The sequence below is a fragment of the Prionailurus viverrinus genome, chromosome B1 (genome assembly GCF_022837055.1).
Source record: "Prionailurus viverrinus isolate Anna chromosome B1, UM_Priviv_1.0, whole genome shotgun sequence".
Lineage (NCBI taxonomy): Eukaryota > Metazoa > Chordata > Mammalia > Carnivora > Felidae > Prionailurus > Prionailurus viverrinus.
The window spans coordinates 81,473,058-81,487,744 of NC_062564.1; the positions used below are offsets into that span (position 1 = coordinate 81,473,058).

General features: G+C 45.9%; 1 protein-coding gene across 1 annotated transcript in view; it reads left to right on the forward strand.

Moving 5' to 3' along the window:
• The first annotated feature begins 527 nt into the window (after positions 1–527).
• Positions 528–14,687, forward strand: part of ZNF827 (zinc finger protein 827) — a 188,337-nt gene continuing 174,177 nt past the window's right edge. Inside the window, exon 1 of the mRNA XM_047856737.1 lies at positions 528–1,047. Within this exon, the coding sequence (XP_047712693.1) occupies positions 1,005–1,047 (43 nt within the window). The 5' untranslated portion in view covers positions 528–1,004. The remainder of the gene's footprint in view (positions 1,048–14,687) is intronic.

Sequence of the window (14,687 nt, forward strand, 5' to 3'; positions counted from 1 at the left end):
TTGGAATGTTTTTTGGAAGAATGTGTGGGAAACCGTAACCTCCACAAACTTAAGGTGATGGGGTGAGAAGAGTAATTCCTGCAGTGAAAAAGCCTGAAGAATTTTATACAGAACAAAATGTAGTTTAATAAACAAAAGAAAGTTAAGAGAAAAATCTATTTTCTTTTCTTAAAAAAAATCAGCAAGAATAATGAACTAATCGTTGTTTAAAGAGTGGGGAAAACTTTTTTCCCCCTAGATTTGGCGAATAGCGGGATAAATTCGAAGAACTCCATCCCACCCCCGCACGCGCGCCCCCCATTCTTTCCAGACGGAGCGGTTGCAAATCCCAGGCTGAGTCCGCCCTGGGAGCCTTAGGGCACCTTCCTCTTTGCTCTGCGTGTGTGTGTGTGTGTGTGTGTGTGTGTGTGTGTGTGTGTCTAGCTCTCGCTCTTTCCCTCAGTCTGTGCCTCTGTGTATGTGTGAGTGTGTGTGTGACAGAGAGAGAGAGAGAGCGCGAGAGGAGAGAGAGAGCGAGAAAGAGAGAGAGAGAGCAAGAGAGCGAGCTGTGAGCTGTGCTGCCGCCGCCGCTGCCCTTTGATCCCGACATTAGTGTTAGGGGCTCGGAGACACAGAGCGCGGCCATAGACACCGCCGCACCGGCACTCATTTATTTATACCTCCCATCACACACGCGAGCATAGGACACACACACACTCACACCTATTAGATCCGTTTCCATTGAAGAATATTACGCTCGGGGACAAGCCAGGTGCACGACCAAAAAATTAAAAAAAAAAAAAAAAGGAAAAAAAAGAAAGGAAAGAAAAGAAGAGAACCCCTCATCTGGCTCCAGGAAACCAGCTTCAGCCCATTGCACACACCGGAGAGAAGGGGTTTCCCCCTGCCCGCCCGCCCGCCCCCCAACTACCTCCCCGCTCCTGCCAGTGTCTGCCTCTCTGCCCCCACGGGGGTTTATTTGATCTCACATTAACCAAGGAGGAGAATGTGAGAAAAGGGGGAAAATGCCCAGGAGGAAGCAGGAGCAGCCCAAGCGCCTTCCCTCACGTAAGTCATCCCTTCTCCACCTCCTCTCGTGCCATTTTCTCGCCCTCCCTCTCCTCTTTCCCCTCCGCAGCCTCCTCCGTTGTTTTCTGCATTAGTTTAGGGTTACAGAGGTGAAACTGACAAAGACACAGCCCGGGTTACTCCTCGTTTAGGTCTATGCTGAGGCAGCCATGTTGGTGATGATCAGCCCCGTGCCCTTTCTATTCTCTCTCTCTTTTTCTTTCTTTCTCTCACCCCCCCCCCTCTTTTTTTCCTTGAGATCGGGCTTTTTTTCCTTTCCCCTCCCCCTCCCCCTCCTCACTCCGGGTTGCTGGGGGGAGGGGGCAAGAGACGGGAGGAGGGGAGTAGTGTGGATGCCGGGTTTTTTTCTTTTTTTTAATCGGGGGGGGGGGTGGTGGGAGAGGTTGGAATCTTTAAAAAAAAAAATCCTTGTGGATCCCAGTGCATGAGGGTGCGGGGGTCGGGGCGTGCGGAGGGCTGGGGGCCGTGACATGGCGTTTGGGGGTGTCGGGGCGAGGGCGCGCGGCCGCCCGCCGGCTACAGGATCCAGGGAGAGGTCCGTCTCCGGCTAAAGGTTGCGCCGGGGTTGGTCGGCCCCGGAGCCGCCGGCGGCAGCGGCGGCGGCGGCGGCAGGAGCAGGAGGAGGCGGAGGTGGAGGAGGCGGCGGCGGAGGAGGGGAGTCGGGGGCGGGCGAGGCGGGAGCGGCTGGGGAGGGTGTGGGGGCACCGCACACAAACACACCGGTACACACGCGCCGCCGGGCGGCTGCTCCCGCGGCGCCGGGGCGAGGGGGCGCGCCGGGGCGCGGGGGGCGCGGGGCGGCCGGGCGGGGGGCGAGGCCGGGCAGCGGCGGGCGGATGTGGGGTGCGGGAGCTGCGCCGAGGCGGAGGCAGGAGGCAGGGCGGCTCGCGGCGCGCGAGGTCCCTGCAGAGCCGAGGGGAGGGAGGAGCAGGGCTCCTGGCCGCAATAAAATGCGGGGTCAGTCGGAGCAGACGGAGCCAGGCGAGACTCGGGCTCTCAGACCCCCCTCCCCGGCGAGCCTGAGCAGAGTCCAGGACTAAAGTGCATCACAACCCTCCCCGGCTGCAGCCACACACACCAACTGGAGACACACACCCGCCGGCACGGCCCGGTCCCCTTCCCCTCCTCCACCCGCGCCCCCGGTCCCTCTCCGCCCTCCCTCCGGCTTTTCTTTGCTAGACTCTTAACTTTTCCCCCACTCCCTCTCCAGCTCCCGCCCCCCCCCCCCACCCCAATCTTTCTCCGCTTTGAGTGTTCCGAGATGCTGCTAAAGCTAAAAGTGAAGGAGAAAGAAGCAACTAAAAATATCCCCCGGGGCCGCCCGGCTCCTTGAATGCAGGGAGGAGGGGGCAGGGGAGAAGGCGTGGGGCGGGGTGACGGGGAGGAGGGGACGCCGGAGGCGCCGGAGGGAGGGGTCGGGGGAGACCGAGGGTCAATTTCTTCTCTCTCCCCCCGCACTGCTCCCCTCTCCCGGTGGTTTGGCGCTGCTTGGAGCCCGATCCTGCAAAACCCGGGCTGGGGGCGGGAGCGGAGCCGGAGCGCCCGCCCGCCTGGGTGTCAGGCCGACGTGGTCGGTCACCTGAAGTTCACGGAGGGTGGGGGAAGGGTTAAGGTTATGGTGTCTCGGGCTCGGGTTGTGTGTGAGCTTGTGCGTTTCCGCTGCAGACAGGCAGCTCAGCTCGATCGATCTCCCCCTCGCGAAATATCCGCGGCGGTGCCTGCCCGGGGGGACGGGCAGGGGGCGCGGGCTGCTCGGGCCGAGCGCCCCCGCCGCTCGGTGTCACCCGGGCCGCGGCCGGAGTGGCGAGCAAGGGCACTTGCAGGCAGCCCGCTCCGCAAACATTCCTCTTTCTTTCCCCTTCCCGGTACGCCGGAGTCGACGCACAGGGCTTGGGTTGTGCTTTTTTCCCCTTCCTTTAAAAAAAAAAAAAAAAAAATGCCCCTGTGCAGTCCTTTCTTCGCCTGCCCGCTAGAGGTTCTGAGGATAATATCACATATGTAATATATATGCACATAAAATCACTCGCAGGCGGCTGCGTGTGTAGGGAAATTTTGCGCGAGGGAAGAGAAGGCGGCGGAGTCGGGGAGGGCGAGTTGGGAGGCTCCGCGCTGCGATTCACAGAAAACTCGCAGCAGTTGGTGGAAGAGTGTGTGCGTGCACATGGCCGGTCGGCCAGTTCCCAGCTCTTTTCGGGGGCGTGTGGCGGGGGAGGGAGAGGAGGCAGGAATCCTGGGGGGGGGGGGGGTCGGGGGAGGCTTGCCCTGCTCGGACAAAATGGGCTTCAGTGTTCTCTGCGAACTTGCCCTTAGATGGCAACTTTGGGAGCTGATGAGCTTGTGTGCGAAAACCAGGACGGTGAGGTTATTTGGTCATTTTCCTTTCTTCTCTTCTCCCCCCTGCTTAAAAAAAAAAAAAATGTTGGCGGGGTTAGAGGGAGGGTAGGAGAGGAGAAGGGATTTATCTGTTTTCGGCTCTGACGGAGATGGAACGCCTTCCCTCCCGTTGTGTGTAGCGCATTCGGGCAGCTGCAGCCTGCCCTGCTGGTGACCTTGACCCTGACCTCGTGCGACTACCCTCTCCGTCTGAGAGGAAATTCAGGCTCCATTTTAGCTCGTATGCCTGGTGGGCCTCTCCTGCTTGCTGGTGCCTGGTGATTAAGTTATATTTTAAGAGTGGACTCTCCCACCCTGTTCTCTAATTGAATACGGTTATCCACTCAACTTAAAAAAAAAACAAAAAAAAAATCAACTCCTTCTAGTCACATAAAGCCACTTTTAGTGAAGTAAGAAGCAATTACCTTTTTGGAAACACCGTAAATGTCCCTGTAGTTTTTAAAGGGAAGCCTAATTTGCAAAGCCTTTCCACTTACCTTTTTGTGGATGTGTGCTGCCTGTTCTAAGCATGGTTTACACATGTTTTGTAAGCAATTTGCATTTGGACTAAGGAATTTCTGGGCAAATGGTGTATTTTGCAATTCAGACACTGTAACCCAAGGCTTCCTAAGTGCTGAGTGAGTCTTAAAGAAACTTGCAGTGGTGGGGAGATATAATAAATATTGACTTTGATAAAATTAGTGTTAATTCATATTTAATGTAGAATATAACTGTAGTCTTAAGACTTCATTGTAATGCTAAATTCTTTATTTGTTTATTTATATGAGGGGAGGATTTTGCCTTAACCTGGAGAACTTTTTTGTACAGAGTTAAAATATAGTAACTCTGGGACTGATAGAAGTCATCTCAGGGTTTTAAGAAGTTATACAGTGGCACATTTTAACCTTGACCCTGAAAGAAAGGAGCGATGTGTATAATTTAGGGGGGAGGGTCGTTAGAGGGGGAATGTGATGGGGAAGTTTGCTTTTGAAGCCAAACACAGAAGTGGCTAGTAGACACTATTAATATAGCTTTAAGAATCTAGAGAACCTGTAAACACACATTTAAAATTAGAAGTAGAATACAAATTAGAATACAAAAAAGAAATTGGTGAAAACTGAATCTATACAAACTTCAAAGTGCTTTCTACTTTCCCTTAGGCCCGCCCCCTCGCCTCAGCCCCCTCATCAACCACTGCTACTAATAGACTTCATGTGCAGAACCTATTTTTCTGTTATTAGATATACTACTAGCCAGGCATGGCGTGGATTGACAAGGGCTCCCACTCTACAGCACAGACACCAGGGAACCTGGAAGCTCCACCCTCAAGTAGATTAGTCCTGGAAATCCAGACTAGCACTTGGTACTATCTGATACCGAGTCTGGGGTGCGTCTCAGCCCCTGGCACGGAGTTCCAGCAATTCCCCAGGCTGGGCTTTGGCCTGCTAAGGTTTCCTAGCTCCTTCTGTTCAACTAGACACCCATGGGACTGTTCAGAACCGAATTAGCCTTGGGGATGGGTGAGCCATTAACCTGACACTACTAACCTAAGCGTTAGATTTCTGATTTAAAATGCTACATAGTCATTTTCTCCCGAGCCTCAGAAGTAAGAGTGTGTGTGTGTGTGTGTGTGTGTGTGTGTGTGTGTGTTTGTTTTTGTTTCTGTTATATGGGCCTCATACATATGCAGAAAAAAAAAAAAAAATAGCCTGTCCTATACAGTTGAGTGGTGATTCTACTGGCCACAAATCAAAAACAAGTTCTGCACTAGCTTTTGGAGGTGACCTCCAGCAAAGGGTGTTAAACCTAAACTATTTTTGAGAAGTGGCTTGAAAAATTATTACTCAAAATAAAGCCTTTATTTCTTGGCCTAGAGCAATATTACCATTTGGGTTTAAATATGATTCTGCTGCTCTTGATGGCTCTTTTATAAAAGTTCTTTTCACCAGCAGGGTCCAATACCATGTTCAAAAAAAAAGTCCTAGAGATCCTCTGAAGCATACCATGTGCTTATCTGTAGCAGAATCCCAAACTGCATACCTTAAAAATGTTTGTCGGTCTAAGAAAGAGGAAGAGGGGGAAAGTGATACTGTGACTGTTTGCCAGGCCTGGGGCTCAGCACTTTCTAAACATCACTACATTTGGGATCACTAACTGAGGAGGGAAACGGTCAGGAAGGGCTTTCTCTTGTGTTTGTTACATCTGTAAATCCTTTTACCATTGGCGCCATCAGCACTTTTAAGATTTCCTCATTAGCTTCAACTTACCCATGAACATGTATGAGTTCAGATCCTATTATATTTATCATTGGAAATCTGCCTGATGCTTATTCCCAGGGGGGAGCACAAAGGAAAAGTTAATGGAACAGTTGTTTTGTTATTCTAGTATTTTCATTGTTTACTCAGTTGTGGGTCAAGACGTTATTGTGTTCTTCATTAACAAAACTTTAAAAATCATCTCTTGCTTTCTAGTAAATGTGGGAAGCAAAATGACAGCAAAGCAGCAGAAGCCCTTATATTTATATTTTTCCATGTCTTTTTATGTCTATTGGAAGAGAAGGGGTAGAAGGTTTAACTCTTTCCCCTACTTGGTCTTACTATTTTTTTTCAGTGACGAGGCACTTCCTCCTGACTATGACAGGAACCACAGGGAAAAATTTTGAGTCTGAGGCAATAAAATATTTCACTGCTCGTGTCAGGCAGAGCTAATGATTCTGAAGTACCACACAGCAGGTTAGGTTGATGCTGGGCAGTAATGTTCATCTGTTCTCCTAAAGGAAATCCGTGTATTCCCGAAGCAAGTAGGGTACACTGAACTTTCTTGTTAAAATAAGGAAGACAGTTCAAAATCACATTCCTTCTAATGCTTCAAAATAGTTTCAAGTAAAAAAAATTGATTTTTAATTTATCTATGTGCTGCCATCTTGCTCTGGAGATGCCACAGCTGGTGTGAGTTGACAAGTCCTCAAGCACAAAGTGTTAATAAATCACGCTAGAGCAGTATAAATTGGACAGCCGTCGGCCAGGGTCAGAGCTGGCTGCGCAGTTGAGTTTTTAGAGCCTTTGAATGGCCTCTATTAGGAGAGGTCCAAAGGAGGTGTGGAAAATCTCTGTCTTGCGAGGCTTATAAAATTAGGTGGACAAAGGCTGCGGAAACACCCAAGGGACAGTGTTGTGTTGGTGGAGCAACCCGGCAGGCTTCTCTTGGGGTCAAAAGGTGGCTTCAAATACAAGGAGTCCTATTAATGTCAAGAGGTTCTCGTAGGGAAGACTGGGTTTGTTGAATCGTGTGCTGTTCGGCTGGGTTGGTAAACCAGTTTATTTAGTAATCCCGGTAGTTTGAGTTCAGACAGGGTCAGCGTGAATCAGTTTGACAAAAGAGAAAAACTCACCCAGTGTCACTCACCCCGGTCACTTGCGTGCAGAGTGGTGTCCTTGGACGCAAAGAGGACAAGGTGTGAAGGAGTGGTGGTGAAGCCCACCCGGCCACTGTGTGTAACAAGGCTCCCTTGGTTTCTGTGACTGGTCGGCAGTGCCATCTGTGAAAGCACAGTCCTGAGAGTAGGTTAATGTATCCTTTCCCCTTCCTGGTGGGGAGTTGCCTGGTCTCTCTTCCATTCTTCTTTTTTGAAGTAAGTACCCACTGGAGCATTAAGACAGGAGGACGGAAAAACAAACACAACAGGCTGGAGCTGATATCTGCATTCTGAGTGATGTATTAGTAATTTTCTATAATTTAATCAGACTGATCGCAGAACGAGATAATGATGGTATGACCTAAAAAATAGGACATTTGGGGGGCGTTCAAGGCTTTCTAGCATAAGGTTTTACTAGACCATGGGCTTTGTGGTGAAGGAATAGATTCTAAGTTTTCTCTTATCGGAAAGAAATTCAGACCAGGCCTAGTTCTGGTAAGACGTGTGGGTTTTTTTTGTTTTGTTTTGTTTTGTTTCTATCAGCTTTTTATTACTACTGTATTTTGGCTTAGTTAAGATACTCTAGAATCACGTTTTTTAGATAGAGATTATAAATGAAGATGCTGTGTCCTGTTTTTGATGTATTCTCTTCTGTTCCCTACTTTGCTAGGTGCAGCTCAGTAATTCACACCATTGAGGGCCAAGTGTACAAAATACTTTATGGTTCATGGTAGCTGAAGTGTCTTCTGTCATATTTTACAAGAAACTAATGTGCAAAGTACAGACCCTAGAAATAGCCAGGAATACTCGCTAGGCTGAAGTTGCCAGCTGCTTTCTCTCTTCTGCTCCGGGGCAAGTTCTGTGTTTCTGTCCTCTGTCTGTAAATTACATTTTTTATGATATCAGAGAATAGTGTATGACTAGGTGCTGAAGCAGGGGCTTCTCAGATGACTCTCATCATTCCCCAAGGACCCACCTTTGGGATAGAATTGCTGTAGTTACAAGGTAGTTTCATAAATTAAAATCAGACTTGGGCTTGATACTAATCTTTAGCTGCATGGGTGCATATTCCTGTTTATTTTATAAAAGTCAGCTTCACTGCCATGTATACACACACATAGAGGCTGCACTGTAGCTAATTTTATAAAATGTACAGTGATACACGCCCACGGTCTGAGATCAGCATGTGGCCTTTAGCAACTCTGCTTTTCACAGACTGACCCAGGGTTATATTAAATACAGCAGATTCTGTGTGCCTAAAAAGGATATTGTTTCCAGCCGTCCATTCCCTTCTTATTAAAAAACAACCTCCACCACTGAAGTTCTGTCTCTAGAGTTCTTAAGTGACTAAGGCTTGGGTATTCATTGCTTCTGTTTTTGAGAAAGTCCAAATTCAGCCAGGTTCTGTCTATCAGCAACGAAGAAATGCGTGGACCTTCTCTGAAGCTTGAGCCTGAAAAAGGAAACCCTAAAATAATCTCTCTCTCTCTTTCTCTCCCTCTCTCTCTCTCTCTCTTTCTCTGTCTTTCTTGTAATTCCAGCACAGGTCACACAAGTGGTTAGACCCCATTAGAAATGTGGGCTGGAGAAAAAAAGGCAAGGAGTGAGAGACCAGAGGATCTCAGGGTGGGTTGTTTTGAATACTCTAAAGAAGTTGGCCTTCAAAGGGGACCAGAGAAGACCAGGGGAAAATGAACTTTTACGGGATTGACCAGCAGAGCACTCTGCTTATCTGAGCTTTCAAGACAAGCTACTGTACTTGTGGAAGGGTGCTGGATTTTTCTAACGTTCTATAGTGCTCGTTTCTTAAGTTGTCTGGCAGGATATTTGAAAAAGCTTTTGTTGCTTTTTGTAATGACAGGGAGAACATATCATGTGACCTTGTCCTCTTTTCACTATGTCTACCGTATATGGTACAACTTAAGTGAAAACAGAACACACGTGCTTCAAGTTCATGGTGGTTAAATGTACAGGCTCTGGCACCAGGCTGTTCAGAACCCAGCTCTGGCACTGACTTGCTGTGTGACCTCAGGGACATTACTTAACTTCCCCGTCTTTGGTTTCTTCATCTCTCAATAGTGATGAGAGTTCCTCTATCATAGGGTTCTTATAAGGTTTGATTGATAAATATCAGTATCGATATTGATAAATATCAGTAATATATGCACACACGAATCCATGCCTAGTTAGTGCCTGATGCGTAGAAAGAGCACAAGAAATATCAGCTCTTATTATGTATATGAAATAAGTTTCCATTTGCTTAGATTGTGATTAGACTACAGGCATTTCTGACCCAGGACTTTTTGGTGATTTCTGTGTTTAAAAAATTTTTTTTCCATATCTCTCATGAGAGTGATGAGTAATAATGTGATATGGTAAAATTCTTTTATCAGGCTGTTAAAATAGGCTTGACTAATATTGTTTCATAGGCGAACAATATTACACTAGACTTTTACTGTAGGAACATGTTCGGTTTGTGTGATTTGACCTGAATTACATCTAAACTGTGTAATAATCATATGAATTATGACTGGGTTTTACTGTGAAGTAAGGACAATAAATCCATGCTCACAGACTTATAGTGAGATTCAAATGGGAAAATAGGTATTTAATAAATGTTTATTTATTCATTTATTCAACAGTCAGTCCACTGATTAAAATTACCCAGGGGAAATTTATATTGGTTTTTCCATGTGTTATTTAGGTAGTTTAAGTTTTGCACCAAAGAAGGAAAGTCAGGGTCTGTTGTTTTTAATTGCAGAGAACCAGGCCAAGAGAACACATTAAATTAATTTTAAATGAAGAATTCAGGTGTGTGTGTGTGTGTGTGTGTGTGTGTGTGTGTGTTGTGTGTGGGAGATAGATCATATCAGAGGTTACAAGCTAGTGGCCTACCGATGTGTTTTGCCCCACACAGTATGTTTAAAAACTTGAGACAGCATTTGGAAATGGGTGGTTTCACATAAAAATCCAAATTTCTAGCTTCTTTTGAAAACTTGGAAGAGCCAGCAGCACGGGGCCCACCTCCCCACATGGCAGCAATCTGCTACAGTCGGTGGCGGCTGTCTCCCTTCCCCGGGCATGTGCTCGACAGTCTGCCACGGTTCCTACCACTCTGCTGCCATGTCCCCGTCTGCATGTACACCTGCCCACCTCCCTCATGTATATTCCTGCCCGGCCCCTGCAGGCCTTTGGGTTAGAAACCGTCCTACATTCTTCAACATTCAGTGATCTTTTAATTCATCGTTGAGGCTAAAGTATTGTAAGCCACATTCTATGGCAGTAGTAAGAAGCAGTATAGGGTGGGGATTAAGATCCTGGTCCCAGGGATGCATGAGATCCGTCCTGGCTGCACCACATTTTAGCCTTGACCTTGGCAAGTTACCGCAGTCTCTGCCTGTTTTCACATCTGTAAAATGGGGGAACATTGTAGGTCCTATGGGAACTGAGTTCACACAAGTTGGCATTTAGATTCGTGTCTGGCACAGAGTATATGCACGATACATGCTGGCCATGTTAATAGACAAGAGGTGTAAATTCATTTCAACTAAGGATCCCAGTAAGATGGCTCTAACTGTGCTGTGTAATCAGTCAAAGACAACTACTGCTGCCTCTAAGTTTCTGATCACCATTAGCCAACACCGTGGTTCTCAAAACTGGCTGCGTGTTAGAATCACCTGGGAGATTAAAAAATTGCAAACACCCCCAGCAATTTAAATTTGATGGCTCAGAATGGAACCTGGGCATGGACGTTCTTAAAAAGTTCTCTGACCGATTTGAATGGATAGCCAGTGTTGAACTTACCAGAACTCCCACTCTGGGTGGATGCCATTTCAGCCAAAAATAAAGACATGTTGAGCCTAGCAGCTTATTAACAATAATTTGTTTGACTTTTAAAACCCTGGAAATAGCTCATGGACCTGAGTAATTGACTTCCCTCCTCCAGGTTGAAGTCAGAGAGAGGCTCGGGGAGGAACCTGCACTAGGCAGGAGACAAGGACTCCAGTCTTCTCTGTCCACTGTCCCCCTACAGTCACCGGGGTTTCTCACTAGCTTTGTGACTTCGGGCAAGTCACTGAACCTCTCTGGGCTTACCTCGCACCATCTTGTAAAATGGATAATAGTAGATCACCCACGCTTCCTATTTATGTTATATCTTATTGTTCACAAAGCATTTTCACTGATATCATCTGCCTACAAGCAAACAGGAAAGACTCCTCCCACCAGTTGGACAGAAGTAGAAACAGAGCCATGGAGAGGGAGAACTAGCTTGAGGTCACCTGTGTCTGCACTATCAAGGGCTGGACCATCTACTGGTCTTCTGAGGCCCACTGCGTCTCTGAGGACTTCAAAACCTTCCTGGGGCCCTACACAGGAAGGACATGCCTTTGCCACCTGCACTTCCATTCAGGGACCTTCCTCTACAGGTGCCGATGAAGCACGTCGCTCTGTGATTCGTGAGAACTTGTGCCACCGATAATATTTCTTTCCTCAAAGATTTAGGCTAAGCTGAGGGTAAGAGAATGAGAGTCACATGCCGTGACACTTTCTGGGGTCTGAATTACGTGCTCCATATGGAGAACACTGCTTTCGTGTAATGGCCTAGAATTATAGTTGTCTTCTAATCTGTGCTTGTTTGGCCCTACTTGTTAACCCAACAGTCCTCTCTACAGCATGAAACACAGCTGTATTTGGAAGGAAACAAAGTGTGGGACACCCTCTGCTTCAGGAAATATTCCTGAAATGTGCTGCATGATTTCTCCCTTCTAGGGGAAGCAAACCTCAAATGATAATTTACTGCATTTTAATCTAAACTAAGAAAGAGGGGAATTAAATTATAGCGAGCTGTTTTCTGACACTGATAAGGAGAGAAATTTCATGATCGAGAAGTGGGGTTGGGTTGGCTGGACCACTAGATCACATTTAGAGAGAACTGCTCTGCACCAAAGGCTACTTGAATACTTGCGGAGAGGTGAGGAAATATATACAAAAGAAAATACAGAAGTACAGTACAAGTCTTTGAAACGTGACTTAAGTGTACTTCATCAGACTGGAGCCATAGAAATCACAGATATGAATGAATTCTGCTTATTAATTTATTTTTTAAAGTCTATATTGGCTTTTAATGGCAAACGCAGTGCCGGCTCAGTGTAAATAATTAAAACTATGTAGAAATATTCAAAGTAAAGCATTAAAGTCCCCTTTCCCAACTTTCACCCCCAGAGATAACCACTATTAATAGATAACAAGCAAAAAGATAATAAGGAACACTTAAAATTCAGCCTTCATTCGAAAAATGGATGCATTTCAGCAGAGTTGGCTGAGTTAATTCAAGTACTGAATTCAGAACAAGGGTGGCAACACTGGTCTTGTAAACTGATTAGATCACATCTGTAAATTGAATGCCAAATTGAGTGCCCCAGTTTAAAGGGGGAAATTGATAAACTACTCACCAGAAGGGAGGCAACTAGAGTCTAGGTTCTTGAATTCATCATATAAGGAATTAATTATTGAGACAATTGGGAGTGCTTAATTTGAAGCTAAGAGTGAAGTTAGATAACAATCATGCCTGGTAACTACACTCAAATATATAAAGTTCTGTCAAGCGATAAAGGGAGTGAACTTACTCTGAATTGTCATTCATCTTAAATTCTTAGTTTGGGTCTACTGATACTTGTTTAATTGATTGGTTGGTTGATCGACTGATTGATTGATTGATTGATTCATTCATTCATTCATTCAAGCAGCAGTAACTGAGTGCTCTGTGCCAGGGAGTAGGGATCAGTGGAGTTGAATAGAGCATGGTCCCTGCTTACAAGGATCTCAGAGCCAAGTGGGCACAGAAAGAGATGAAACAAATAATTAAAATTCGGCTTGAAAGGTATTTTCATAGATTTATGAAATGCTGACCAGAAAATAGAGACTAGGACCAAAAGGATAGAAGTTATAGGGAAGATCACTGATTTTTAAAGATAAGGGCCTGTTGAATAAATACAACTGTGCAAAAATGAAAGATCTTGTGTTTACCAAGAAGCTCGTTCAACCACCTGGAGGGGTGGTTTTCAAAGGACTTCAGATAAAGAGGAGTGGGATGTGAGGAGACAACGCTGACTTACATTGAAATCATTTAATATTATGAAAAAGAATTCTCTAAAGCAAATGCTGCTTTGTTTGGTTTCTGTAGTGAAGTGGGAGATCTATACCTACCACGGAGCAAAACCTCCCTCGGTATGCTGAATTGAAAGTCTTTTGGGAATAAGGAAGGACATATGTCAACACACATGGTGTCACATTAGAGCAGTGAGGGCATGGCCGCTGAGAGTTGTAGTCCCTACTGGGTGCTCATTCATTAAGAAAAAGTTTTGAGCATTTATGTGACTTGTAGAAATTGTACAGATTGCAGCCCCTGCGGACAGTTCTTTGAAATGTTGACACAAAACAAGCACAGAGGATAAGCACAAATCAATATGCTAACAAGTGCAAGACAATATAATATGAATTAGAAGTGTAAATGTTCGAGGAAACCCAGTGGGAGTGATGGGTAAGATTCCTGAAGAGGAGTGACACTTAAAACATCCTTAAGGAAGGGATGCATTTAGATCTTGAGAAGAGAGGAGAGAACATTCTAAGCAGAAGAAATGACATTAGCCAAAAGAGGGTGAAATAAGCCAAAAGTATGTGGGAGACACTAAGAAGTTGAATCAAAAGGGTTATATTGGTGATGTAAGGATAGGAAGCAGGAAAAATGTAGTAGGAGCTGGTCCAGATGATAAGAGATTAGGATTACTAAATTTTGTAGTTTGGATACAATACAAAATCAGCTGTGAAATGTAGTAGTTTCTTTCACTGTGATGACAAGTGACATGGGAGCTGGTGGCCTGAAGGAGCAAAAATGGCCTTTTTTATGCAGGGAGGGCTGTTGAAAAACCGAAGATCCATGGATGGCACAGATGCTGCTTTGAAGTTGTCTCTGGAAGAGACTGCCGGTGATGGGCTTCTCTGGGGCCAGTGCTGGAGGCCCTCAGCCAGGGCTCACCCCATGCCTCTTGCCCCTTCCTCACCTCTTTGGTTTTCTTTGGCAAAGAAAGCTCTAATGCAGTGCTTCCCTTTCAAAGCTGTAAAGTAGTGCTGTTTACAAAAAGTAACACATAGAACATATATACACAGATAAGAAAGGATAATGGTAAAATGAGCACCTGTAAACCTACTGCCCAATCTAACACGTTTCAACCCTATCAGACTTCAACGTGCCCTTCGCCTGCTACCTGTCCCCATTATCCTGAGTTTTCTGCTTATCGTACCGCTAGCTTTACCCTGTTTGGTTTTGCATGTATTCTGCACCTTGGTTTTCCACTCAACGGTGATCTTTGTGAGAGTTATCCACACTGATGCTTGTGGTTGTAGTGAGTTCATTTTCACTGCTCTCTAGTGTTATACTGTAGAACCATACTATAAGGGGTGTATGGTTTGTGTCTACTTCTTGCTATTATGGACCGTGCTGCTGTGAACATGCATGCACATATCACTTTGTCTTGAGGGACTGTCAAGTTCATAGCGTAAGATATGGATTTTCCAAAATTTTAATTCTTGCTGGCAAGCTTGAATTTTATCATTGGCTACAAATACTGTCAGTTTTTCCTTAAAGTATCAGCCTTACTTCATTTCCAAGAAATAGTGTGCCAGGTACCCCAATTTTTTTTTAAGTTTATTTATTTATTTTGAGAGAGAGGAGGGAGAGAGTGTGTGCCCAAGTGGGGGAGGGGCAGAGAGAGAAGGAGAGAGAGAATCTGAAGCAGGCTCTGTGTTGTCAGTGCAGAGCCTGACGCAGGGC